The sequence below is a fragment of the Gilbertella persicaria genome, assembly GCF_025201335.1.
Source record: "Gilbertella persicaria strain CBS 190.32 chromosome Unknown B0P05scaffold_48, whole genome shotgun sequence".
Classification (NCBI taxonomy): Eukaryota; Fungi; Mucoromycota; class Mucoromycetes; order Mucorales; family Choanephoraceae; genus Gilbertella; species Gilbertella persicaria.
The window spans coordinates 147,361-172,442 of NW_026252009.1; the positions used below are offsets into that span (position 1 = coordinate 147,361).

The 25,082-nt window shown below is 38.2% G+C and overlaps 10 protein-coding genes across 10 annotated transcripts; 5 read left to right on the forward strand and 5 right to left on the reverse strand.

Moving 5' to 3' along the window:
- Window positions 1–11: 11 nt before the first annotated feature.
- On the forward strand, window positions 12–1,009 carry B0P05DRAFT_557685 (beta-lactamase-like protein; the record flags this gene model as incomplete). The annotated part of the gene is made up of 2 exons (XM_051580047.1): window positions 12–128; window positions 172–1,009. The coding sequence occupies exons 1-2, from the start codon at window positions 32–34 to the stop codon at window positions 1,005–1,007; spliced, it is 933 nt and encodes a 310-aa protein (XP_051431153.1). The 5' UTR covers window positions 12–31.
- A 23-nt stretch (window positions 1,010–1,032) lies between these two features.
- Window positions 1,033–2,190, reverse strand: B0P05DRAFT_477826 (uncharacterized protein; the record flags this gene model as incomplete). Its single annotated transcript, XM_051574986.1, has 1 exon — window positions 1,033–2,190. One exon carries the CDS (start codon window positions 2,188–2,190, stop codon window positions 1,033–1,035), a length of 1,158 nt encoding a protein of 385 aa, XP_051431154.1.
- Window positions 2,191–11,104: 8,914 nt separating this feature from the next.
- Window positions 11,105–14,008, reverse strand: B0P05DRAFT_557717 (P-loop containing nucleoside triphosphate hydrolase protein). Its single transcript, XM_051580048.1, has 10 exons — window positions 13,602–14,008; window positions 13,350–13,527; window positions 13,212–13,309; window positions 13,057–13,170; window positions 12,438–13,015; window positions 12,200–12,387; window positions 12,107–12,154; window positions 11,860–12,051; window positions 11,726–11,806; window positions 11,105–11,678 (listed from the first exon to the last, which is right to left on the reverse strand). Exons 1-10 carry the CDS (start codon window positions 13,632–13,634, stop codon window positions 11,167–11,169), a joined length of 2,022 nt encoding a protein of 673 aa, XP_051431155.1. The 5' UTR covers window positions 13,635–14,008; the 3' UTR covers window positions 11,105–11,166.
- Window positions 14,009–14,025: 17 nt separating this feature from the next.
- On the forward strand, window positions 14,026–14,642 carry B0P05DRAFT_557723 (Prefoldin beta-like protein). Its single transcript, XM_051580049.1, has 4 exons — window positions 14,026–14,099; window positions 14,144–14,220; window positions 14,269–14,392; window positions 14,457–14,642. The coding sequence occupies exons 1-4, from the start codon at window positions 14,058–14,060 to the stop codon at window positions 14,559–14,561; spliced, it is 348 nt and encodes a 115-aa protein (XP_051431156.1). The 5' UTR covers window positions 14,026–14,057; the 3' UTR covers window positions 14,562–14,642.
- An 18-nt stretch (window positions 14,643–14,660) lies between these two features.
- On the forward strand, window positions 14,661–16,364 carry B0P05DRAFT_557727 (WD40-repeat-containing domain protein). The gene is made up of 8 exons (XM_051580050.1): window positions 14,661–14,818; window positions 14,865–14,980; window positions 15,025–15,184; window positions 15,235–15,467; window positions 15,522–15,829; window positions 15,877–16,038; window positions 16,095–16,196; window positions 16,241–16,364. Exons 1-8 carry the CDS (start codon window positions 14,683–14,685, stop codon window positions 16,281–16,283), a joined length of 1,260 nt encoding a protein of 419 aa, XP_051431157.1. The 5' UTR covers window positions 14,661–14,682; the 3' UTR covers window positions 16,284–16,364.
- B0P05DRAFT_640651 (P-loop containing nucleoside triphosphate hydrolase protein) lies at window positions 16,297–18,897 on the reverse strand (the record flags this gene model as incomplete). Its single annotated transcript, XM_051583751.1, has 4 exons — window positions 18,586–18,897; window positions 18,332–18,511; window positions 16,430–18,260; window positions 16,297–16,385 (listed from the first exon to the last, which is right to left on the reverse strand). The coding sequence occupies exons 1-4, from the start codon at window positions 18,874–18,876 to the stop codon at window positions 16,297–16,299; spliced, it is 2,391 nt and encodes a 796-aa protein (XP_051431158.1). The 5' UTR covers window positions 18,877–18,897.
- Window positions 18,898–19,326: 429 nt separating this feature from the next.
- Window positions 19,327–20,646, forward strand: B0P05DRAFT_477673 (Calreticulin family-domain-containing protein; the record flags this gene model as incomplete). The annotated part of the gene is made up of 2 exons (XM_051574980.1): window positions 19,327–19,659; window positions 19,708–20,646. 2 exons carry the CDS (start codon window positions 19,327–19,329, stop codon window positions 20,644–20,646), a joined length of 1,272 nt encoding a protein of 423 aa, XP_051431159.1.
- Window positions 20,647–20,862: 216 nt separating this feature from the next.
- Window positions 20,863–22,182, forward strand: B0P05DRAFT_557740 (uncharacterized protein). The gene is made up of 3 exons (XM_051580051.1): window positions 20,863–21,023; window positions 21,070–21,281; window positions 21,341–22,182. Exons 1-3 carry the CDS (start codon window positions 20,880–20,882, stop codon window positions 21,888–21,890), a joined length of 906 nt encoding a protein of 301 aa, XP_051431160.1. The 5' UTR covers window positions 20,863–20,879; the 3' UTR covers window positions 21,891–22,182.
- On the reverse strand, window positions 22,107–22,858 carry B0P05DRAFT_557746 (cornichon). Its single transcript, XM_051580052.1, has 5 exons — window positions 22,707–22,858; window positions 22,593–22,661; window positions 22,435–22,547; window positions 22,275–22,374; window positions 22,107–22,225 (listed from the first exon to the last, which is right to left on the reverse strand). Exons 1-5 carry the CDS (start codon window positions 22,779–22,781, stop codon window positions 22,172–22,174), a joined length of 411 nt encoding a protein of 136 aa, XP_051431161.1. The 5' UTR covers window positions 22,782–22,858; the 3' UTR covers window positions 22,107–22,171.
- Window positions 22,859–23,699: 841 nt separating this feature from the next.
- On the reverse strand, window positions 23,700–25,047 carry B0P05DRAFT_557748 (NADP-dependent oxidoreductase domain-containing protein). The gene is made up of 4 exons (XM_051580053.1): window positions 24,925–25,047; window positions 24,454–24,870; window positions 24,349–24,405; window positions 23,700–24,302 (listed from the first exon to the last, which is right to left on the reverse strand). Exons 1-4 carry the CDS (start codon window positions 24,976–24,978, stop codon window positions 23,784–23,786), a joined length of 1,047 nt encoding a protein of 348 aa, XP_051431162.1. The 5' UTR covers window positions 24,979–25,047; the 3' UTR covers window positions 23,700–23,783.
- Between the last annotated feature and the right edge of the window lie 35 nt (window positions 25,048–25,082).

A 25,082-nucleotide genomic window follows, 5' to 3' on the forward strand; every position in this document is an offset into this window, starting at 1 on the left:
TTTTTTTTCTCACTTTTTTTGTTTGCTTGATATGACCGAAGTACTTGCTCACTTGCCTCAACTTTCACAATTATCTCGTCGCGTTTGGCGTGTCTTAGGCCTGAATCCTGGCAAGTTTACGCTTCAAGGTAATATCTATGCGAATATGCAACAGGCTGACAAACATATTAGGTACAAATACCTATCTTTTGGGAGCTGGCCCAAAAAAGATTTTATTGGATTGCGGAGAAGGCAAATCTGAATATGTGAAACTATTGGAAAGTTCTTTACAAGAAACACATCCTGAAGCTTATATTTCAGACATTATCATCAGTCATGGCCACGCTGATCATTGGGGCGGGCTTGAAGACATCTTAAACTCAAAAACACTCAATCGAGATATCCAAGTTCATAAATTTCCTCTACCTCAAGGAAACCATATCGATCATATGGAGAAATTCCCTAAACATCTTCAAGTCAAGTCATTGTATGACAATCAAGTATTTCACGCTGATGACACAACTCTCAAAGTGATTTATACGCCTGGACATACAGCAGATCATTGTACCTTTTGGCTTGAGGAAGAAAAAAGTGTATTTACAGCTGATTGTGTACTTGGACAAGGAACAGCTGTATTTGAAGATTTGACAAGTTACCTTGCTGGACTACAAAAATTAGTAGACTTGAATCCTGATAAACTCTATCCAGGCCATGGGCCTGTTATTGAACAAGGCGTAAGTAAGTTGAAAGAGTATATTAGTCATCGTCTTGAGCGCGAGAGACAAGTGCTTGATTTGATAAAAACTCGCCATGAAGGCTTGACACCTCTTGAAATTGTTCAAGTTTTGTATAAAAACTACCCTGAATCATTACATATTCCAGCTGCAAGAGGCATTGTGCTCCATTTACAAAAACTAAAGCAAGATGGCCAAGTAATGCCTTCACAAGAACATGCCTTCACCTCGGATAACTATCCAAAAATACTCAACATAACATGGACATGGGTTCAGCCAAGAAATAATTTGTGAAAATACTTCTTTATTCAATAAAATTTTATCTATAACTTTTAGTGGATTTTAACATGTATACATGCACTCTTTCACTCGATGCACAACTGCTCCAGAACAAAGCATGAAATACATGCTTGGGTTTTCGCTTATTGTCTTCTCTTGGAACAGGCACATCCCAACGGCCCAGAAATTTGACAGGTACACCACGCATTACACTTTGGATCGATTGGCCTGTCTTAATCTGTAACACTTCAACTGTTTCTGTTCCAAATCCAACCACATACCAATCATTTGTGTTTGGATCAATCTGAATAAACTCAATATGGACAGGTGCTTCAGTCCATCGATAGACTTGGGTTGAAAATAAGGCACCTGAAAGATCAATGATATAACTCTGCTTTGACAAAGTGGCAAAGAAGAGTTGAGGCAAATCAGTGGAGGGTAGTGCAACAGGATCAGGTGGAGCAGCACTACTAAGCGATGTGATTACAGTAGCATAAGAAGGAGGAATAGAATAGTCAGTAGTAAGCATGGTAGCTGGAAGAGAATCAGGGTAAAATGGAAGCTGGATGAGTGATGTCCATTGGATAGGAGGAACTGAAAGACTGGCCGGCAGTGTGGGATAAGGTTCATTATTGTTGTTCAGCGATTGGGGTATAGGTGAATTGATGGGTGATTTGGGTGATCCAAGTTGATGCTCGTATTGATCTCGAATCCATGTTGTTTGATAGATGCGTTCTAATGTAGGATCAATAGGCACAGATTGTACTTTGCTGTCTCTTAATTCAATGGCTGTGGCTTCACTTGAAAAGACAGCTAGAATATGACGAAGTGTACTGCGATCATCTGCGAATGCAATGCTCTTTGCTTCAGTTGGAATCCAAAACACCTTGAGACGATAAAAAGGACGTAATGGGTGATCTCGCTTGCGTTGCCAAAGCACAATTTTATCTCGGTGACGAATGGCTGCAAACACATAGGTACTTGTTTGATAAGTCTGTATATCCAATGCATCTTTAGATTCAGACAGTTTGTAGTAGAAGTCTTGTAGGATAATATCATTGCATACATAAAAGAGCTTTGTGATACCTGAAAGTGTCAATTGATCCACAAGAGAGATTTGCTTGGAAGGCATCTTTTCCTCTTTCTTTTTCACCAAACGTTCTTTTAGATTTAATGCAAATCCATTACTGTTGCTCATAGTAGTAGGTGTCGAAGGCGATGTAATAGGTGTTGGTTGAATGGAAGCTATATTGGGCTCACTTTGTATATCGTCTTCAGGTGCTTTGCCAGACAAGGAAGCAACCAACTCCCAGGCTTGGTGTGTTGGGATATCGTGCGTTGTGTCACGTCGTGTGGTCCACTCTAAAGACAAAACTGCATAAACGAGTCGCAACAAAGCATCATACGAATAACAGCGTACTTGTTTATATCTTCCTGCCAAAATCAATACAACGCGGCATGATTCAATATGGATCATTTGGCGTGCTCTTGTCCAAATAATGGTTTTGGGCTGTTGGTTTGTATCGTGCAAATCTACTACTTGAATACCTTCTATATGGCCCAACAATAAGAATCGATCCTCAAGCACACAACTGCACTCATAAGGAGTTGAATTCCAATTATCTATGCTCGAAGTTACTAGTTTGAGTTGTAAACAAGACATGCTTGAGCTCTAAAAATAAATACATGAAAAAATCAATAGTGTATATATCCTTACTTGTTCTTCCAAGTGGCTCAAGTCAAGATTTCCGGGGAAAGATGCAAGATGAGTCTCATCTGAAGAATACGGTGGTGGAGAACAAGACATTCGCTGTTCCTGTTCTACTCTTTCATTTGGCATTCTTTAGTTATTGTGAAAAGAAGTGAAAAAAGGGAGGAGGAGGAGAGAGCGAAATGAAAAAAGCTTGGCAGTCACCGTTAGGCCTTTGTCTAACGAGTATCGTTACCCCGCTTTCAAACAATCATACTCTCGAGGAGAATAATGTCTTAAAGATGCCGTTTTTTTTCTTAGATCGAATGATTAAATGACTTTCTTGGTTCAGATATAACTGAGTCTTGTCATGTAGTTTATTGGGTCTAAGCCGTATTACTACATCCATGCTATTCTTAGATTCAGGTACGACTGTTGCAATAATGAGAGAAACTGTTGTTTACCGAATTGAATTAGGAAGGGTAACATAAACAAGCACATGCATCTACATGTAATCTGTTTTTGTGTATAATCCTCTTTACTAGCTTGCTACTGTAATGAATATAGTCATATCATTGGTTTGAAGAAAATCTATACATATCCTGACCAAAGTGGTGCGTTGATTCAAAAAGGTACCATATCTTCTGCATCATTCCATGAAGTCAATGACACATTATCTTTAGAAGAATTCATTCATCGAGCTATGAACCTGTATAGACCCTTATAGAAGACTTTAGAAATATCGGATGATCCTTAAAACAAAAAAAATTGCGTGATTTCCACCCTTGAGTAAGCTTTTCAAACATAGTAGGTTAACACTATAGGCCGCGTAGAATAAAAGTGTAGGTTGTTTGTCAAAACAGTATAAAAAAAATCGAGGAACTAATATTTACTGTGACCACCTTTTGCATCTATCACAGCGTGGTATGCTTCAGACCAAGCATGTCGCATATTTCTTGTTGAAGTACACCTTTCAATGCCTTGACTTGTGCACCTATATGATCATTCCCTTCAGTTAAGATCTATTACTAATTTATCTCTCTTCTATTCCCTGCTCTTTCTCATTAACTAATGTAAGTAACAATATATTTTTTATTTGCTCTAGAATTTAATTTTTGCTTATTTGATATTTTTTCTCATTATTCCCAACTATGAAATAACAAGAGGTTCTCCCATGGAGAAAATGCCCTTCTTCATAAAAGAGGATTTCTTTAGATGGTCAATAAGTTGCAATTAACGAATCAGTTGATGTTCCTCACTTCTGCTTGCATCTTTGTTTTAAATTTCAATTAAATGCTTATCGAGCAACTCATCACAAAATTAAGTCAATACGACTTAAATTTGGTTTATCAAACTCATAAGCTCAATAGATCAAGTATGTGTGTATGTGTGTGTGTTTTTAATCTAGTTTTTTATTTGGACAAGCTATTTAATAACACATTACTTGCTCAGGGAACAAAGACACTAGACAAATGGATGTTTTAACAGTGAAAAAGAATACAACACTTTAAACGCATCTTTGTCTTTTTTTTTTACGTTTACAAAAGTAACATAAAGCATATTTATGCATGCATACATGCTCCAGCAACCTAAAAACTATGCTTAATAGTATATAGAGTACTTTTGGAGTTGATATGGACTAAAAAAAAGCGACTTGTAAAATTTGAACATTTTGGCTTTTTGACTAAAGGGTGCTCTTCACGAAAATCCTCATTTTGCCAACTCTTATTTTTTTTATGCTACTAGACGGAAATTAGTGCTATCAATAAGATCAAGTACTCAAAATGTGCGTCAAAAGCTCTAGTTTTTGGTGAAAGTATTTACTTGCTAGTTGTACTATAAAAATAATGAGATATAAATGAAAACCTTGATAACATTTCTACCACTTCTCTCAATATTTCAACGTCAAATTTACTATTTTCTTTACATCAATAGACTCAAAAAGCAGAAACCTAAAATTCTTGTCACTATACTAAGGCGAAATAACTGCATTTCTATATAGTTCTTAGCAAAAGCTCGATTTTTTTAATGATTTTATTTGCCGCACGTATTAGTGGTCTTGGGAGAGACCCATTAAAAGAGATGCTCGACAATTATTTATTGTAAGAAAATATAAAGAAAAACAAAATTGATACGATAGTACGAAAGTAGAAAAACATAAAAAGAAAGAAGAGCAGCTATTGCGAGAAAAGACCTCTCAAGATGAAAAGTCATTTTCAGCAGCTATACGCTTAATTTGATAGCGAGCGCTGTGAAGAACAGAGAGATAATGGAATGGTTGGTTCTGCATGGTATGGGCCCAATGGGGCTTCCAGATTTCAGAGAGACCGATCAAGGTTACCATGGCTACTGAAAGAGGACAGTTTGTTTGAGACCGAATCTGAGAAAAATTGAAAGATGCAAGTGCATCAGAGACTAGATCCAGAGAGGTGCCTGGCCACAAAAATTCCCTGATCAAGGCATCCCAGAACGGAAATTTTTGGGGGCAGCGAAAGAAGAAATGGTACACAGTCTCCTGATCACCACACAAAATGCAGGCAGCAGTAGGGAAGCGAGCAGGAAAAACCTTGAATAGAAATAAGCGAGTGGGAATCTTGCGAGTCAGAAATCGATACATCACATTTCTCTGCAATGTTGTGATAGGTATACAACAAAAGTACTTCCAAGCAGCAGAAGAAACTTCTTGCCGAGCAATGATATCAGACAAGGCAGCTTGTGTGATGACCTTACGGAAAGTATAGCCACCCTTTTTGAGGGCAATGAAATTTTCATTGTCAAAAGGCAGTTTCAACATACGCACAAAAGAAAAGAAACCAAGAGACCGCTGGATTGCAGAAATATGCACAGGATTGTATAAGCCTAATGAAGTACGAACAAGGCATTGACCAAAGAATGGCTCCAGTTGACAATGATTTTGATTCACTGCTTGAATATATTTTCTGACACTACGACGGATATCCAGGGGAAAGGAAGAAACTGGTATTGGTGCCAAATAGTGACCCTGTGGATGGTACTCATATAGATAGGAAACTGCTACTGTGCGTAGCTTGAGAGGCAAATCAAAGGTGTCAGATGGCAAAACAATTGAGCGTAATGGCAGTAGAAGGCATTCGATAGAGTTTGGCATGTATGAGTACTGTTTCCTAGGAATAGCATCCATTGTCTGGCAGCACATTGTGACACTATTACTTGCCAATTGCCTGAGTTGGCCTGGGCGAGAACGAGGAAAGAGCAGACCCAAGAACAGATGTTCAGTCTGAAGCAAAGCACGGATATGTGCTGCTAGAAAGTCTTGTATTAGAGAACGTTCAGCTTGAGGACACAAAAAAGGATGAAGCCAATGGTAATACAGTGATTTCTGCTGAGAAAACAATTCAAGAATGCCAAGGCCACCATGCCACTTTGCCAACTAATGCGAGGAAAGATTTGCCGGTTGGCAAAAGAAGTAATGACAGTTCGAATGGTATTAAGGATTGCTTGAGTGGTAGGGATCACCCGTAAAATATACCAGCATTTAGACAATAAAAGCGAACTGGCAACTGTAGCTCTACCAACAACAGAAAGATTGCGTGAGGCATGAATATCCGCCAGTGGAGTCAGTGATCGAGTGAGAGACGAAAAAAAGTGAGCGCGCTGGTCCAAGGATTGGATAAGGGGAAGACCTAAATAGATAATGGGTTCAGCATCTGTACGGCACCATATCTTGGGAATGTCAATGGCTTGTAGAGTAGTCAGCCATTTATCATCTAGATTGTGGCCAGAGAGAGAGATTGCTCGCACTTTATGGTAGTTAATCTTGGCATTGGATGCTTTACTGTAGGTCTGCAAGTAAAACTGCATTCTGCGAAGGTCACGGATATTATGAAGAAAAACTAAAGTGTCATCAGCATAACTAAGCAATTTGATAGCAGGTAAGGTAATAGCTTGACTAAAATCATTATGCTTGAAGCGATAGCCAGAAAATTGAGTGTCATTCAATATTGACTGGAGAAGTGGCTCTAAGGCAAAATTGTACAAAATACAAGAGAGTGGGTCACCTTGTTTGAGGTCTCGACGCTTTGGAACCAACTGCTTAGAGAGCCAACCATTGATGTTGATACAAATGGAATTATTTCTAAACAAGGTAATAGTGCTGACAACCAGGGTCTTTGGAAAACCAAAGTGTAACAACACTTGCTTGAGATAGTCAAGGTTGACACGATCATAGGCCTTTTCTTGGTCTAAAAGAATGCCAAGGTCTTTCTCTGGTCGGCGGTAGTTTGTTGCTGCATTTTCCATGATTATTTGGGTGAGCAAGCCATGTTTAGCAATATATCTACCAGGCATAAAGCCTAGCTGATGTCTATTGATAAGTGTAGCAGCTATTGTCATAATCCTGTGGTTGATTATCCGAGTTAAGATCTTGTTATCTGTATTCACCAACTGGAGGACGATAGTTCTCTGCCCGCGTTAGATCACCTTTCTTAGGCAAAAGAGTCATAAGTGATAGCAGCCATGATTTCGGGAGTAAAGAATGAGCTAAGGCATCATTGTATACTTGTAGAACTAGCTGCCTTAAACAAGGGACACGAAGTAGAATACCTAGAATTTCGTATGGCAAACCATCGCTACCAGGGCTACTATGACGAGGTGAACGTCTACTTGCTTTCGATATCTCCAGCCAAGTGATAGGACTTTCAAGGGTAGATGCTTGCTCTTTAGTAAGTCGTTGGCTGTTGGTACGTTGTAAAAGCGTATTGACATCAGAGGATTGGATCTTGTCAAGACGATATAGCGCCTTATAGAAGGCAACCATCATCTTTGTTTTCCCTTGTGTATTAGTAGCCAATCGTCTAGAATTGGGATCAAAGAGCTTTGGTATTGTTCGCTGTGTAGACCTATCTTGTGCAAGTTTTTTGAGAAGACCAGGAGATCGTTCACCTTTTTCTCGCCAAAATTTGCCTGCTTTGAGATGTTCTATTTCGGCAGATTCATCCTGCAAAATAGTAATCATTTTTCCAACCTTTGGCAAAAGAGATGATAAAATAGATGTATTTTTATGATCTCGTAAAATTTTGTTGCGTTTGGATTGAAGCTTTTTCAGAGATTTGGATCGACAGTTGTTACGCTCGATCTGGAAGGATCGAGTAAAAACTTTGACTTGTTCTTTCAATTCATCCCAAATAGTTTGAACTGAAGGGCAATCAGGATCCAAACGGTTGATGTTATCCATGTATTGCTCAATATGTGTTGTCAAACCTTTTCTATATGCAGATAGTCGAGCAAGATTAGGATTACCTTTCCAAGGACCAGGTCCAGCTGGAGTGTGCACCAGTTGATAGTTGATAGAAAGCAAGGCATGGTCAGTCCAACTGTAGTTGACAAAATTTTGAGTCATAGAAATTACATTGTCAGCATGAGGTAGAGTGCAAAATATATAGTCAATATGTTTGCGACTACCAGTGGTACTAACAAATGTAGGAAGAGGATCACTTTGAAAACAATCCTGGAATGAAGTAAGAAGTAGATCATTCCAGCACGTATCAATGTTGGATTTACGGTAAATGTCATAGTTGAAATCGCCAGCAATAATAATAGGCAAAGACGTTGACTGTAAATGTGATATTAATGGTTGATTGGAAGATAACATGCGAAAGAATGTGGATCGACTACTACAATAAGCAGGAGCATAAATATTGAGGATATACATAAAAGGAATGGAGGGTTCAGAGGCATGAGCGATAGACGCTAAGAGAAAGCGGCCATTGGTAGAATTGATGGTGGGATGTGCTGTAATTTTGTAGTGAGATTTTAAGGAAACAATGCCACAGTGTTCTGTCCAAAGACTAAATTTAGTCTGGAACTTGAGATTGAGCTGTTTCTGTATATTAAGTGTAGATGCGTGTGTTTCTTGTAAGCATAGAATGTCATATTTAGTTGAACGTAGAAAGCGGATGAATAAGGACTGTTTGTAAGGATATGAAGTTTTCGTAAGGCCACGACAATTAAGGGTGGCAATTTGCATAGAGTCTTTAGGCATAGATTATCTTATTGAAAGTCAGGAGAGGTACCTGTTGATCCACCTGTATTATGATTAGGCACCACTCTATGTCTCTCATCGTCATGATTAAATTTGATCTTTTTACGCTCCTGGATAAACCTTTCTAAGTCCAAAGCCTCTTGGGTTGGATTATTGCTTGGAATATTTTGAAGATATTCATCATCATCCTCTCCATCGGAGTCAATGATTTCTACTTCACTATCTCCTTGCTCTTTCATTTAATGATCCATCAATTCATGCTCGACTACTGTAATATCGTTTGAAAGTGTTTGAATAGTCTCGGTTGCTATTTGACTAAGAGGAACAGTAGTCAATGCAGCAGGAGGGACAATTTGCTTATGCTTCGCACTTTGTGCCAGTTGCTCATTGGGCAGGTTGGATCCTGATCTACTAGCCTTGTCTTTTGTGATCCCAATACGCTTATTAGGAGGGTGGCCTGATCCATGACTACGACGAGGACAATCACGGCTGATATGACCACGCTCATTGCAGTTATAACAACGACGAGTATTAATGAGTTCCATGCAATCTGCTCGACAATGGTCAGATTTTTGACAAAAACGACAAAATTGGGGCATTTCATCCCACGTAAGCAGAAGTTCACGATCAAATTTGGGCCAATCCACTACTCGACCAAGTTGCTCAGGCTCAGACTTGTGAGGATTGTTCAGGTCAAGAACGACGTAGCCCTGGCCGAAAAATACAGCACCGTCCATATGAAATCCCAGATCTAGGACTTCACCAAAATGGGAAAAACGTTTGGTTATTTGCTCGCGGAGAGTTGAAGGATGAATCAAGGGGAGTCGTTCAACCTTAACTCGAGCAATTTTTGCATTCTGGGGCAAGCTGCGGTAACCTTTAATAATATTATTATCTTCCATCTGCAAACCGGTGTTGATCAACTTATTGTATACTTCTGAGTTGGTGTCCCAGCAAGTTTCAATAAAACGTCTCTGCAAATACTTGCGCTCAACAAGTAAAGTGCCAAAGAAATAATACTCTTCATGGGTATTAAGTGACCCAAGAAACTGTTTAAGGCCATTCACATCACGAATATTGGTGATATCAATCAATACACTATCTTTCTCTAAACCGACAATATAAGGCGTAATAGTGCCTGAAGAAAGAGTGTTGGTACTAGCATACTTCGACTGGGAAGAACCAGAAGTGCGTGCAGATGAAGCTGTGGCAGCCAATGATGACGGCTGGTTAGCAGACACAATAGTTCTAGCCGCTACTTGAGACCAAGTTCTGGGTATATTATCGTTGTTACGACGCCCTTTGGAGGATGTCATGTTGTGGGTTGGCTTGTTAGGCGAAAGAACCATGACGCTCTAGTTTTTGATAAATATGTCTGCCTGTCAGTTGTACTATAAAAGCGGTACGATAAGAGTGAAACCCCTTGAAAACGTTTCTGCCTATTTACCCAATGTTTTAGTAGCAAAGTTGTTGTATTCATTATACTAAAAGACTCAGAAAGCAAGGATCTACAACTTTTGTCACTACACCAAAGCCAGATAACCACGTCTTTATGCAGTTCTCAGCAAAAGCCCAATTTCTGATGCGGCGGGATAAAGAATGGAAGTTGCCTTCCATTTTAATCTCTGCACACTGCCATCTGGTACATCTTTTGTCCCTTTACCCCCACATTTTCAGTATAAAATGCCTATGTTCCTACTTTCCTATGTTCTCTGGCACTCAAAATAACATAAGATGCTTTAGAGAAATTGATTGCTTGCAAGTTCTATATGACATCTAGAGTAAAAATGCTCAAAACACAGCTTAAACAGGACATTCTTTGATACATCATTACTCGGCAACCAGACAGCTAAAATGGCCTCTTTCTTCATTTAAAACATGTTTTTTTGAGTCAAAGAATTGAATGGTACCATTAGTCTTACTGTTTTGTGAGATTCATTTTTTTTGACTCATGGGGATTCACGGAGGTTTGTGATAAAAAAGAATTTCTTGGAGTGACCCAATGTAGGTCTGATCCAACCGAAATGAGGAAAGTTCACCTCCAAGTACTTCTGAAGAAAAGAGAAAGAGTTTACTAAGACAAAAAAAGGTTAACTTGATTTGAGCATTGCATTCAAATCTTCAATCAAAGCTTGTTGTACACTGCAAACAGTATGAAAGAGGCCCTTTTCAGTAGGCATTGACTAATAAGTGGGCACTTATTTCTACATCAATCGATACGCAGAATGTGTGCGAGTAAGAAATAACATAATAAATGCTATTTTTGAGGCTAAAGAGAGTAGCTTTGGACATGATCATCAATGAACATCTTGAACAAGGAGAGTTCGGCATTTCAAACCTCGATTTTCTTTGTCCTACTCAGAAACTACACCTAAACCTGTTGGACGTAAACTGCATTGCTTAGACCAGTCCAAATACTCTCTAATAGATAAAAACTAAAATTCAAAAAGTGAAAAGCAAGGCTTTTATTGCCATCGACTTGGTTTGGCTGCATTGGGTGTTGTGCTTAGTCCGCCTGTACTTGATCTTTGGAATTGAATAGGCTCAAAATTAGCATTCGTTTTAGGATGATGTCGACCTCGACCTCGACCTCGACCTCTTCCTCCTCTTCTGCCTCTTGAATTACGTGCGTCTCTAAACCTTGGATTCTTCATGGCCAAAGACATCAATTCAGGTGGTACGATTTGTCCTGAAGTCTCTAAATGTCGAACAAGTTCTCCTGCAAATCTGTCTTCTTTTTGTGTGATCAATGTATAGGCTGTACCCTTTTCACCAGCTCTTCCTGTTCTGCCTACACGGTGCGTATGTGAATCAATGTCTCGAGCGATATCGTAATTAATGACTGTCTTGACTGTCTTAATATCTAAACCTCGGGCAGCTACATCAGTCGAAACTAAGATCTTGACCTTATTGGATTTGAAATCTCCAAGTACTTTTTCTCTTTCAAACTGCTGTAGGTCACCATGCAATGCCACACCTACAACATACCGATTAACCATCTTTTTAAACAGGCTAAATACTTGCATTCAAAATGAGCTTGATTTAAGTTGTGAGAAAGCGTATCCACAGCATCTTTTCTACCAACAAAGATAATTACACTTCCACCTATGTATGCTTAGTAAACCAAATACACTCTCTCTTCTTTGCGTATACTTTACCCACACAGAAGCCAGCTAAATGATAGATAAGCCAGTCCCATTTCATCGTGTCTTCTTCAAATACTTGTACTATTTGTGTAATATCTTCATTGGCTTGACCTGTTGTGCCTACATTAATTCTAATTGGATCTGTTGTGACACTACGAGCCAAAGCTTCAATACGCTTTTGAAATGTAGCACTAAACAAAAGAGCTTTTTGTATGTTTAGTAAATAAACAATACTATTATCATCTCCATGTCAACTTACTCTGCCTATCAGGTCTAATATTATCACACACAGATCTCACTTGAGGTTCTATAGAAGCATATTAATCCTTAGTTAAACATCTCTTTCTTTTACCAAAACCAAGGTCAAACATGCGATCTGCTTCATCCAATACAAGATAGCTTACACGTCTTAAATTGGTTGCTTTCATCTTGATCATATCAATCAATCGGCCTGGTGTAGCCACAAGGATTTCTACAGTGCCACTGCGTAAATCCTTGAATTGTTCTAGTTTAGACGCACCACCATAGACAGCAGCCACTCTAGTCATGATTATCATGAGTGATTCAGTGTATGTATAGACATATCTTACTTGAGTCCATAAGCCTTGGCAAACTTTCGTGTCTCTTGATAGATCTGCACAGCCAATTCGCGAGTAGGTGCTAATATTAACCCAATAGGACCATCACCTTTAACAAGTTCTTGTTGATCCATGATATGAATCAACATGGGCAACACAAAGGCAGCTGTCTTGCCAGATCCTGTCTTGGCAATACCAATGATATCTCGACCACACATAGCCACAGGAATGGCCTGTTTTTGAATAGCAGAGGGTTCTGTATACCCTGCCTTCACAACTGCATTCAACAGATCCTCATCAAATCCAAAGTGCCCAAAAGAAACACAGGGCTTAGGTACTTGATGACCTGTGACATGCAAGCCTAATTCTTGGCGGATGGCTTGAACACGCATGTCATCCAATGCTGCAATATCAGGGTGTTCTTGATAAAAGTCCTTTTCGATTTCAAGATAGTCTATGCTGTCATGATCAACACGAGGCAAGGGCTCGATTTCTTTCTTGACAGGTTCAAGTGGGTCTTCATGGCTGTTCTCAAGGCGAGCATCAATGGCTGCTGCTGTTGCATAGACTTCATCATCAGAGTTGGCATTCTACAGGGATCAATTAAAGCTGTATGAGACAAGGTGCTTACTTCGTCATAGACAGGCATAGGTTGATTCGAGTTGCCTAAAGTAACGCCCTTTTCTTTCATGTGACGAACATAACTCTCCAAGTCATCTTCATCTTCAATATCGTCTCTTCGAATCTAACCCATGTTATTCAAAAAGGATAAATTACTCAACTTACCTTGGGTTCTGATTTCGTGTTCTTTGCTTGTTCACTCATATCTGCCATAAATGCATCAAGAGGATCGTCTTCTTCGTCTTTTGTGTCTTGCTTGATGTCTAATCTAGTCAGTCTATGCTTTTATACCGTGTCTTTTACCTATACCAGCACTGGCTAACAACTCGTCTTCATCGTCATCAACAAAAGCAGGTCTTTGTCTCTTATTGGTTGACACATTATCTGTTGCTTTTCTTTTCTCTCCTTCTGTCTTTTTGAGTAGTCCAAAGTTGAACTTTTTAGGCCCATTTTTTTGCTGTTGAAACATAGTGAGTAAAGGCAAAAAAAAAAAAAGAAAGAGACTTCAGTCACACGTGTAGTATTAGAACAATGGATTGTCAATTTCATATTTACATTTGCCACGTGAGGAAGCTGATTGGATAGCATTTGATTGGTTTATTTCTTACTATAAAAGCACCTCTTTTTTTATTCCTATTTCTTCCTCTTTTCTTTATATTTAGTAACATGACTTTTATTCAAGCTGATATTGATCCTATCTATCTACGTGAATCCTATCAAAAACTCACAGTCAATCAACAGACAAAAGAAAAGAAACAAACAAGTACAATCAAAGCTGTCAAACAAACATTGTTATTGCCTGTCACTCAACCAAGCAGCAAGATTACTACTGATCCTATCAACCGACTTGTCTCCTTTTATCTATAATGATGTATACCCCCTCCTCCTTCTCTTTATATCCTTTGACTATAGTTTATTAAAACTCAATTAAAAATTTTAAACATTTCATTTTCCGTTTTATATTTTATTTATTTTCTTTTTTTTTTTTTCGAGATCTAGACGCGTATCATCATGACTTCCAACAGACCATCCGATGCCGAATTAACTCAAAAGGTATTAGATGCAACAAGGACTCATTATACTTATCTCATATACAGTATAACCAATACAAGAATGAACTTCAACAATTAGCACAAAAAGTAGGCGAATTGGAATCAGAAGTAGAGGAACACAAGTAAGATGAGTCCTATTAGGCCGACATATTAAATAAGCTTTGATTTAGGCTTGTGATTGACAGTATTTCACCACTTGAGCCCGAACGTAAATGTTTCCGTATGGTAGGTGGTGTATTGGTCGAGAGAACAGTGAAAGAAGTCTTGCCTGCTTTAGAAACCAACTACAGTGGTGTAAGTCATATATATATATATATATGTGTGTGTGTGTGTGTATATTGTATTCATATCAGGATAGATTCAACAAGTCATTGAGTCATTATTACAGTCTTATAAGCGTAAAGAAGAAGAGTTTGTCGAATTTCAGAAAAAGTACAATATCCAAGTGGTCTCTAAACAGTAAAAAATAAAAATAAAATAGAGGGGGTGTGATTGGTCAGATGATCTACATGCACTCGTTCGTATTTTTCAGGTTCAACCTTTTTTCTCTCTTCTTTTTTTTTTTCTCACTGTGTGTTTATTTCATGAACTTAGGCGATAAAAGCAATAACGAGATTCTCTTCTTAAACTTTAACCAAGACTTTAGTTGTATATCGATTGGTACTCAAAGAGGTTATCGCATTTACAACTGTGATCCTTTTGGCAAATGTTACTCTCAAGGTAAAAGTGCGAAAAAAAAAAGGAGTCTAACATCATGCTTTGTTAGCTGCGGGAGGAACAGGTATTGTTGAGATGTTGTTTTGTACATCACTTGTTGCTTTAGTGGGTGCTGGAGAACATCCTGCATTCTCTCCTCGACAACTTCAAATTATCAACACCAAGGCAAGTAAGTATGTTACTGTACATAAGAATAACATAAGATACAGAGACAAACAACTATATGTGAACTATCTTTTCCTACATCTATTCTTGCTGTAAAAATGAACAGAAGAAGACTGATTGTAGTCCTAGAAGAGTTGATATTTTTATACGATATCAGCAATATGAAATTATTGCATACGATTGAAACAAACCCAAATCCCAATGGTAAACACAGATACTTGTCATTCTTGTTTTGTTTATATCTCTTTATCTAGCTATCTGTGCCTTATCTCCCTCAAGCGAGAATTGCTTTATTGCTTATCCTGCCCGGTCTTCTTCTTTACCTTTTTCTCCTCATCATGGTTCATCCAATTATTTGTCGGGTGATGTCGAGTTATTTGATGCTCTTGGTCCTCAAACGACCAATATTGTACAGGCACATAAATCACCTATCAGTTGTATTTCAATGAATTCAGAGGGTACTTTATTAGCCACAGCCAGTGAAAAGGTAACACTATATATATATATATATATATAGGGTCATGATATTCATATTATGCAGGGAACGGTCATTCGCATCTTCTCTACATTAGATGCTACCAAAGTATATCAGTTCAGACGTGGAACTTATGCTGCTAAAATCTATAGCATGTCATTTAACCTTGTCAGTTCTCTTTTGTGTGTCTCGAGTGATACAGATACAGTTCATATCTTTAAATTAGCATCCAATGGTAGTCCTGGATTAACTCATGGCAATGGCTATGGTAATGGTGCATTTTATGCCAATGATAATCAACAACAAAACCAACAACAAAACCAACAACAAGCTCAACAAGATAAAGAACCAAGAGGAAGAAGCTCCAGTGTTGGGTAAAACAATAACAAAAAAAAAAAAAAAGTAAGCTCATATTCTATAGTCAAATATTGCGTCGATCTTCTATGCATTTAGGTCGTAATTTGGCTGGCAGCATGGGTTCTTATTTGCCAGATATGTTGACTGAAATGTGGGAACCTACTCGAGATTTTGCTTCTTTGAAATTACCAAGTGCTGGTGTACGAAGCTTAGTTGCTCTTAGCAGGTATTTTAAAAATAATGACAACCCTTTTGAATTCTTATTGACACTTGTTTTGTTAGTACTACACCTCAAGTCATGGTAGTTACTTCTGAAGGTTACTTTTATCAATACAATATTGATTTAGAGAGTGGAGGCGAATGTGTACTTCTCAAACAATATAGGTAAATGTTTATGATTATATATGTATATTTAATCATGATAATAGCTTATTAGAACCCGCAGATGATAATGCTAGTACTGATCTATAATATTCCCCCCCCTCTATTTTATATAAACGTCTTTTTTCTTTTTGACAGAACCCAAGTCTTCAATAGCCTTTGTATCTAATGTACCAGGCAAAAGTTCATGATCTACCATACAATGATAAGTGAAAGAAGGAGAGATATAGACTTACTTGTGTTCTTCATTAATCGTTCAGCCAAATCAGACACAATACCACCTGTCAAAAACTTGGGAGACACACCAGCAGGAAGAATAGGCTGCTTAAGTAAACCAGCCAATTGATGCTTTAATTTAGCAGCCTTTGTTTTCTGCTTTTGTAGTTCTTCTTGTGACTTGTTGTGTCCTTTGCCTTGCATGGTCTCTTCATCAAACTCAACATCCATTTCTTGAGCCATGTTCTTCATCCAATTCACTTCGTGTGCTTGCTTGGATTCTTGATGTTGAATACTATCAATCTGAGCGGCAAGCTTTACTCGTTCTGTCATGGCTCGTAAGATACTCATGTCCACAGGAAAATTAGGATAATCTTGGTTTTTACGGAGTGTTTGGCATAGTTTTTGATAAATCTTGATTTCTTCAGGTCCACACAACAGGAGGGAAATACCTTCACGATTAGCACGGGCTGTACGACCACTACGATGGACATAGATTTCACCTGAACGGGGCAATTGATAATGAATGACATGGTCCACTAAGGGAATATCTAAACCACGGGCAGCGACATCAGAGGCAACCAAGACAGCCTTGGGGTTGTTCTTGAACCGATCCAAACTCTTAAGACGTTGTTTTTGTTGCATTTGAGCATGAAGGCCCAAGACTTCTACATTCAGCAACTTAAACACAGGCACAAGGCGACGAATGGCGTCAATCGAGTTCACAAACACAATTGTACGACCAGGATAACGTGTGACAAAATAATAGACATACAAATCCTTTTCTGTGTTGACACAATCAATCTTGGCTTCCAACAGTTGAGAAGCAACGACGCTATCAGACGTCATGTCTACAAGAGCAGGCTCAGGATCAGCAAATTCAATTCGCTCAAGTAAATCTTCTAAGCTGTTGGTCTGTTTGACTGGCAACTTTTTCTTTTTGGCCTTGACATTAAAACGAATATCTTTGGTCAATGTAGCTGTGTAAATAAATGTCTGATGGACACCCATATCCCTAGCCAAGGTCTGTTTGGTTGCATCCTGGCCTACATGCTCAGGCCATTCAGTCGTGTCTTGTCGCTTCTTGGATAACGAATTCAACAACTTGCTTAATTCTTCAAAATGACCTTTTTCAAGCATACGATCTGCTTCATCTAGCACTAAGAACTTGATATGCTTCAACATGTCCATATAGTGGGTGTTGTTGGAGAAAATTTCCCATAAACGACCGGGTGTGGCCACAATGATGTCAGGGTTTTGTTTCATCAAACGCTCTTGCTTTTGAATAGACATACCACCTACAATAGCTACTACACGGAGGTCTGTAAATACAGACATCTTTTCAATGTGGTCACGGACTTGGATAGCCAATTCACGCGTGGGTGTCAAGATCAAGCCACAGAGACCACGGCGAGCACCATGAGAGGCAAGGTAGTGAATGATAGGAAGACCAAAGGCCAAGGTTTTACCAGAACCTGTTTCTGCAGAACCAATGATATCACGACCTTGCATAGCCAAAGGCAAAGCGTTCTTTTGAATAGGTGTAGGTGATGTGAATTGATTGTATTTGAGTGCATTCTGAATGGGTTCAGCAAGATGTAAATCTTTCCAGGCAGAGATATCCACAGATGGGTCTATATCATCTACTGTAGGACGAGATGGCTTGAGCTTTTTTTTCTCTTCTTCTTGTTCTTCTTCTTGTTCTTCTTGTGCTTTTCTTTTAGCTGCTAAACGTTCTCTTTTGTTTAAAGGTTTGTTGGAATCTCTAGGCTTATCTTTGTTGGTATCCGTTGTATCTTTGGCTTCAGCCTCTAATTGTTCAACTTGGTTCATTAATTTCTCGAGTTCTTTCTTTTTTTTTCAAGCAACTTTTGCGCTTTTGTCTTTTTAGGTTCCTCTTGAGTGTTCTCTTTTGCCTCTACTTCTTGATGTTCTTCAGATTGTTGCTCTAAGGGTTGTTCTTCAGATTGTTGCTCCTTTTGTTGAGTAGCTAATTCTTCATCAAATGTATCCAAATCAAAATATTTTCCAGTCTCTTCCACGGTAAGAGGAGCTGTAGGCTCTGCTTTTTTCCCTTTCTTACGATCTGCTTTTTTGATTCTCTAACATATACCATGTCAGTTTATTTTATTTCTCTCTCTCTCTCTCTCTCTCTCTCTCTCTCTCTCTCTTTTACCTTGAATGTAGCCACTTTGCCAACTGTATCATCTCCTTCATACTCAACTTCAACATCGCTGATTTCTTCCAAACACAAAAATCCACCAGCATCATCACCCATAAAGACATCGGCACCTGTGCTTTCAGTCCAATCCCAACTATCAATATCACCTAATGTTTCGTATTCAATTACACCATCAACACCCTTTTCTAATTTCTTTTGTTTTTGCTTTTTAAAAGAAGAGTTCTTTTTTATCAAAGATCCTTTTTTATCTGCTTTTTTAGTTGTTTTCTTGACTGACTTGACCATAACGAAAAAGAAGAGAAAGTAAGTTTTTTTTTCTTTCTCGAAACCGAAAAAGAAAAAAAAAAGGGGGAGCTGTCACAAAAGCAGTCAGATTATGCAATCCAATAAAGGACAGCCTAAAGTCATCTTAAAAAGGGCCTCCTAAATTGTTCATGTAGTTGACAAAGTTTTGTCTGAATCAACTATCATTTATAAGGTTATATGAAATCGTGATACAAGACTGAATGTACATTCCTGCTTATGACAACTGTAAGCACGCTACGTGTAACACTCTCATATATAGGGTTCTTCCAGAACATGTATGGCATTTTATCCAATCAAAAAATGCAACGCTTTACAAAGTCCATGATTGGCTGAAAAATAGATTGCAACCTCAAGAACTATAAATGCCTCTTCTTTGTTTCTATTTTTCTTTTCGTTTTTATTTTATTCCAATTTATTCTTTTCGTTACCATGAAGATTCCTACTATTGCTGCTGTCTTGGGCCTTGCTGCTGTTGCTTCTGCTGAAGTCTTCCTTCACGAAACTTTCTCTGACGGTGAAGGATGGAAAGACCGCTGGACTCCTTCTACTTATCGCGAAGACCTTGGTCAACTTGAAGTGTCTTCTGGTAAATGGTTTGTAAATGAAGCTGCTCAAGCTGGCCTTAGAACTTCTGAAGACTACCGTTTCTATGCTGCTTCTACTAAGCTTACCAAGCCTTTCCATAGCAAGGGCAAGGACCTTGTCATCCAATTCGATGTCAAGAATGAACAAGACATTGACTGTGGTGGTAGCTATCTTAAGGTACAGTGTATATTGCTTACTCATCGGATAACTGACGCGTTTTATTAGATCTTTGATAACCAACTGGATCAAAAGACATTCAATGGTGATAGTCAATACAATATCATGTTTGGCCCTGATATCTGTGGTCCTAAAGCCATGGTTCATGCTATCTTTAACTACAACGGTACCAACCACGACTTGAAAAAGACGGTCTCTGCTCCCAAAGACACCTTAACACACACTTACACCCTCACTGTCAAGCCTGACCAAACCTACTCCATCATGGTCGACGGTAAGGAAGAAGCCTCTGGCGATCTTTTAGAAGATTGGGACTTTTTGCCACCCAAAAAGATCCAAGACCCTAATGCCAGCAAGCCTGCTGATTGGGTAGACGAGGAAATGATTGACGATGTGAACGATGTCAAGCCTGAAGGTTACGACGACATTCCTGAATTTATTCCTGACAAGGACGCCAAGAAGCCTGAAGACTGGGATGACGATATGGACGGTGAATGGGAACCCCCATCCATTGCTAACCCTGAATACAATGGTCCTTGGACTCCCAAGAAAGTCAAGAACCCTCTTTACAAGGGCGAATGGGTGCATCCTGAAATTGATAACCCTGATTACAAGGTGGATCATGAGATTTATGCTTATGATTTTGGTCATGTTGGTATTGATGTTTGGCAAGTCAAGTCTGGTACTATCTTTGATAACATCTTGATCACAGACGACATTGAAGAAGCCAAGAAGGTGCGTGAAGAATCCAAGGCTGCTCGTGCTGATGAAGACAAGGCTTTGGCTGACTACAAGGAAAAGTTGGCTGCTGAAGCTAAGGCTAAGAAAGAAGCTGAAGGTGTTCTTGAAGAAGAAGAAGGTGAAAAGCTCAACTTGAATGTGGACGATCTTCTTGCTGAAGAAGCCCAAAATGCCAAGGAAGAAGAAATTGTTGAAGCCATCAAGGAAGACGAAGATGTCAAGAAGCCTGTCAAGGATGAATTGTAAAGAAACTTATTTTGTAATACATTTAGCACATATCCCCACTTTATCTTATTTTATTTTTTTTAAAAAAAAGCTTGTAATTAAACAGATATTTCTAGCATGAATTCATATGGGATAAACTATTTTTCCACTACTAAAGATAAAAAAAAATGAGATTATCAAATAAAAACTCAGCCATTTTGTTATTCCCCACACTAGCCATCTTTTTTCTCTTTTTCTCTTTTTCTTTTTATACTATGGAAACTTCAAGCACAAGTCAAGAAGCTACTCATTCACCTACTCGTACAGTCAGAACAAATTGGTTGCGCTATTCATGGAGTCAAATTTCAAGTTCAAGTAAAATTTTGCTTATTGCTTCATTTATAGTAGCCATGATTCAGGTAAAAGCAAAATTCTTGAATTGATTATACATACCAAACAAAATAGATAGCAGCCACAATCACAGTCTTAGTGATTGGAGCAGGACAAGCATTAACATGCGATAAACCATTTCAGTTGTATTTAATTATATTTGTCGTTCGAGTTGGTTTATCTCTTCCATTGTCCATTTATCAATTGTTGTTTACATCAAGAAGAACAACAGCAGCAGCAGAAAATGAAGCATCATCCAGCCATTTAATCAGTGGTTGGGCAGACAAGTAACAAAAAAAAAAAAAAAAAAAAAAGGACATATAGATTAAACTATTACTTTTATTAGAGCAAAATCATTGTTGGATTTATTTGCCATTCTTTGGTTTATCGTTGGTAATTATTTACTGTTCTCTCCTTCTGATTGTTTGGGGCATGCAGCATTGTACTACTATACTATTCTGGCTTGGATCCTGTTTGGATACATGATAGTCCTTGTACCACTCTTGGCTTGTGCTTCTATTATCTTTTGTTTGCCTTGTGTGTTGGTTGCATTAAGAGCATTCAATATCAATATTTCAAATGTGATGGTAGGTGGTTCCAAAGAAGAAATTGCCAATATACCTGTCTTCAAATACAAGAAACCTGAACAAGAAGATATACAAGACAACACAAACAAGTCTATCATGAGCACCGCACAAATCAAAAAGCCTCATTGGATACGTCGATTTATGCAACGCCATCAAAAGAACAAACAAGAAGAGGAACAAGTGTATGAGACAATGACTTTATCACGACCTGAAGATGCTGTCTGTTCTATCTGTTTATGTGAATATGAAGATGAAGATCTGATTTGTAAATTATGGTATGTGTCCTTATGTGTTTATGGTGATACTTAAGTTGGTTTAGGTGTGAACATCATTACCATAAAGACTGTGTTCATGAATGGTTGGGGCTCAATTCAAAATGTCCATTATGTAAAAGAGATTTTCGAGGAAAAGATCATTCAGAAGATGAAGATGAAGAAAACCATGACTAGTTAAATATACCTTGTTTTTATTTTAAATGTACATACACACAATTCCAAAAAAAAAGAGTGTCTTTCTATTCTCTCCTCTCTCTCTCTCTCTCTCTCTCTCTCATTCATTCATTCATTCTTTCTTTCTTTCTTTGTTCCTTTCTAGTCTGAAGCAATTAAAGCAACAATCATACGGTAAAGATAATAAAAGAAGCACTAGACATGACATGTCAGACATAGAAGTAATGATGTGTATTTTACTTACAAGAGCATAGAATGCAAGCTTAATAAAGCTTTCTTTCTTGTGTTTGGACAATGTACGGAAAATCTCAGTTGCGTCATACATATGTTGGTTATTCAAGACTCTTTTTTTTTTTAAAAAAAAAAAGACGATAAGTATATTCATATAGAGAAGCGAAACTTACTTTTGAACATTCAGTACCAAGATGGGCAAGTTAATAAGCATAGGGAACCAATGACCAGTGACTAAAAAGATGAAAAACACAAATGCCTGAAGACCCATCTCGGGCAAGACAAACTAGACCGAGTCAATAACAACACACAGGAATAGGAATGAACTTACTTGATTGAGTTTGTTACAGAGATCAATAGGGTTAATGTAATCACATTCCAAGTCAGAAAACATAATAACCTGCACCATTCAGTTTATTTTGAAAACACGCTTTATGTCACTTACAAAAAAGACCATCGAGAACATGAGGATGGCAGCCAAAACGACTGCAGTCAAGAATAGAAACGTAGGGCCAAACATTTTTAAATAGGAAAAGAAAAAAAAAAAGAAGAGAGGAAAAAAAAATATATTTTTTTTCAAGTTTAAATAGGGTGTTTGACTTTAAGATATCTTTCATTTGAAGCGCAAGTCATATTACAAAGACGACAATGATTGGATGGTCGAGACTTTTGCTTCAAGCGCAGTTCTTGGCTATAGAGGCCATGCATTTCTTTAAGATGGCTATGAAATAACTTTTGGATTTTAAAGTCATAGTCGCAAGGAAGACAGTGACGATTGGGATCATGAATATCAGGTATTAAACCCATCATATTCTTGACGCGTATTTGATGCACTTTTCAAAGATGTGTTTCGTATTCTCTTTTGTTCCGCAAAAAGATAGCGCAGGCATGACAGAAATAATTAGGACTATCTAATTTTGGTGTAATATGAGAGTATTTGGATGGTTCATATGTTGGTCATAATTGTTTTGATTGGCATAAGTCATTCGACAGATACTGCAGTAAAAATCAATATTCTTTGAATGATGTTTGCGCGCGGAAGATATGTCATGCATGTTCCAAAGATGCTTAATAAACGAGTCTCTTGAGGCATACAAGATTTGCAGTAATTGTCAGGGTCTTCAGGATTAGGCTTGATATGGACATTCATTTGACAGAACTCTGACATTCGTATCTGGTGAGTACGTCTATGATGATCTCGGTATATCTTGGTACTCTTGTAAGTAAATTTACAGACACAACAACAGTTATCGGAGTCCCATGGGTCAGGCTCAAGTGCCTCGGCTTTGATTTGGTATTTGTCTAACAAATGACCATAGAAAAAGAAAAAGAGAGAGAGAGAAAGAGAGAGAGAGAAAGAGAGAGAGAGAAAGAGAGAGAGAGAGAGAGAGAGAGAGAGAGAGAGAGAGAGAGAGAGAGAGAGAGAGAGAGAGAGAGAGAGAGAGAGAGAAACAAAAATAAACTAAATGATGGCAAAAATTTAAACGCAATTTTATTCAAAAAAAGAGGAGAGGGAGTTTGCTTAGATGATAGGTGCCTTAGGAACATAAGGCTCTTCAAGGTATTTGACATCTTCTTCAGAGAGCTTGATATCAAGAGCACCAATCAAGTCGTACAATTGTTCAATCTTGCTGATACCTACAATAGGAGCAGTAACATAAGGTTTGGTGAATTGCCAGGCAATAGCCACTTGACCACGGGTAAGCTTGAGTTTATCAGCAACAACAGCTACTCTGTCAATGATTTCATCGTCAGCAGAGTGTTGGACCTCAGGGTGAATGTTGGAGACAACCCACTTGGACTTGGCACGTTGAGTATCTCTGTTCTTGCCCAAAAGTTCACCAGAAGCCAAAGGAGACCAAGGGATCCATCCAATACCAGCATCAAGACAGTATGGAGCCATCTCACGTTCTTCTTCACGGTAAAGCAAATTGTACAAGTTTTGCATGGAAACAAATTTGGCCCAACCGTTCTTTTCAGCAATATGGTTCATTTTAGCGAATTGCCAGGTATATACAGAGCTGCAGCCAAGGTAGCGAACCTAGAGTACTGTAAGATTACTTGTCTTTTAATGATATATAATTTACCTTGCCAGCACGAACTAAGTCGTTCAAAGCCTCCATGATTTCTTCCATAGGAGTTTCCTATCACCCATATGAGTAAATAAATAGATATCAAAAGGATTCACTTACAGTATCGAGACGATGGATTTGATAAAGATCAATGTAATCAACACCAAGACGTTTCAAAGAAGCATCACAAGCATCCATGATATGCTTACGAGAAAGACCAAAGTTGTTGACCATATCAGGATCACGGCTTTCATCCACAGCACCAAAACGAGCACTTCCATCATAGACAGGGAAAAAGACCTTGGTGGCAATGACCACACGGCTTCTAGGAGCATTTAATTCCTTTAATGCCTTACCGAGAACACGTTCACTTTCACCATTGGAATAGACATCGGCCGTATCAAAAAAGTTGATGCCCACATTGTAAGCTTGCTTGATAGCCTCAATGGATTCCTTTTCACCTTTGACCCATTCAGCATTGGTGGAACTCCATTTAGGGTTACCATAACCCATACAACCAAGACAAATTTTGGAAACCTAAACATTAAGTCTTAAATACGTTTGCATCATTTTTTTTTTTTTTTTTTTTACCTTTAAACCAGTGTTACCAAGACGAGTGTATTTCATTTTAGTTTCAAAAGACATGTTAATAATAAAGTAAAGTTCATTTTTTGTTTAGAAGCTTATTTATATAGAAATAATGCCTTGAACAAGACAAAAACTCAGTTTAGAAGAATTACGTTTTTGCT

Excerpts from the sequence above, each read along its gene's own strand:
- B0P05DRAFT_557740 (XM_051580051.1), top strand. The coding sequence starts at position 20,880 with ATGGAAACTTCAAGCACAAGTCAAGAAGCTACTCATTCACCTACTCGT. Across the intron at positions 21,024-21,069 it reads TTATAGTAGCCATGATTCAG|ATAGCAGCCACAATCACAGT; the intron begins GTAAAAGCAAAA and ends CAAACAAAATAG. Across the intron at positions 21,282-21,340 it reads ATCAGTGGTTGGGCAGACAA|AGCAAAATCATTGTTGGATT; the intron begins GTAACAAAAAAA and ends TACTTTTATTAG.
- B0P05DRAFT_557746 (XM_051580052.1), bottom strand. The coding sequence starts at position 22,781 with ATGTTTGGCCCTACGTTTCTATTCTTGACTGCAGTCGTTTTGGCTGCC. Across the intron at positions 22,375-22,434 it reads TTGGTACTGAATGTTCAAAA|AGTCTTGAATAACCAACATA; the intron begins GTAAGTTTCGCT and ends AAAAAAAAAAAG. Across the intron at positions 22,226-22,274 it reads AGCTTGCATTCTATGCTCTT|TGCTTCTTTTATTATCTTTA; the intron begins GTAAGTAAAATA and ends TGTCATGTCTAG.
- B0P05DRAFT_557748 (XM_051580053.1), bottom strand. The coding sequence starts at position 24,978 with ATGTCTTTTGAAACTAAAATGAAATACACTCGTCTTGGTAACACTGGT. Across the intron at positions 24,871-24,924 it reads TTGGTAACACTGGTTTAAAG|GTTTCCAAAATTTGTCTTGG; the intron begins GTAAAAAAAAAA and ends CTTAATGTTTAG. Across the intron at positions 24,406-24,453 it reads AAATCCATCGTCTCGATACT|GAAACTCCTATGGAAGAAAT; the intron begins GTAAGTGAATCC and ends TATGGGTGATAG.
- B0P05DRAFT_557723 (XM_051580049.1), top strand. The coding sequence starts at position 14,058 with ATGACTTCCAACAGACCATCCGATGCCGAATTAACTCAAAAG. Across the intron at positions 14,100-14,143 it reads ATGCCGAATTAACTCAAAAG|TATAACCAATACAAGAATGA; the intron begins GTATTAGATGCA and ends TCTCATATACAG. Across the intron at positions 14,393-14,456 it reads TAGAAACCAACTACAGTGGT|ATTCAACAAGTCATTGAGTC; the intron begins GTAAGTCATATA and ends ATATCAGGATAG.
- B0P05DRAFT_557717 (XM_051580048.1), bottom strand. The coding sequence starts at position 13,634 with ATGCTATCCAATCAGCTTCCTCACGTGGCAAAT. Across the intron at positions 12,388-12,437 it reads GCCAAGGCTTATGGACTCAA|AGTGGCTGCTGTCTATGGTG; the intron begins GTAAGATATGTC and ends AATCATGACTAG. Across the intron at positions 11,807-11,859 it reads TTTAGCTGGCTTCTGTGTGG|GTGGAAGTGTAATTATCTTT; the intron begins GTAAAGTATACG and ends AAGCATACATAG.
- B0P05DRAFT_557727 (XM_051580050.1), top strand. The coding sequence starts at position 14,683 with ATGAACTTAGGCGATAAAAGCAATAACGAGATTCTCTTCTTAAACTTT. Across the intron at positions 15,830-15,876 it reads GGAAGAAGCTCCAGTGTTGG|TCAAATATTGCGTCGATCTT; the intron begins GTAAAACAATAA and ends CATATTCTATAG. Across the intron at positions 16,197-16,240 it reads GTACTTCTCAAACAATATAG|CTTATTAGAACCCGCAGATG; the intron begins GTAAATGTTTAT and ends TCATGATAATAG.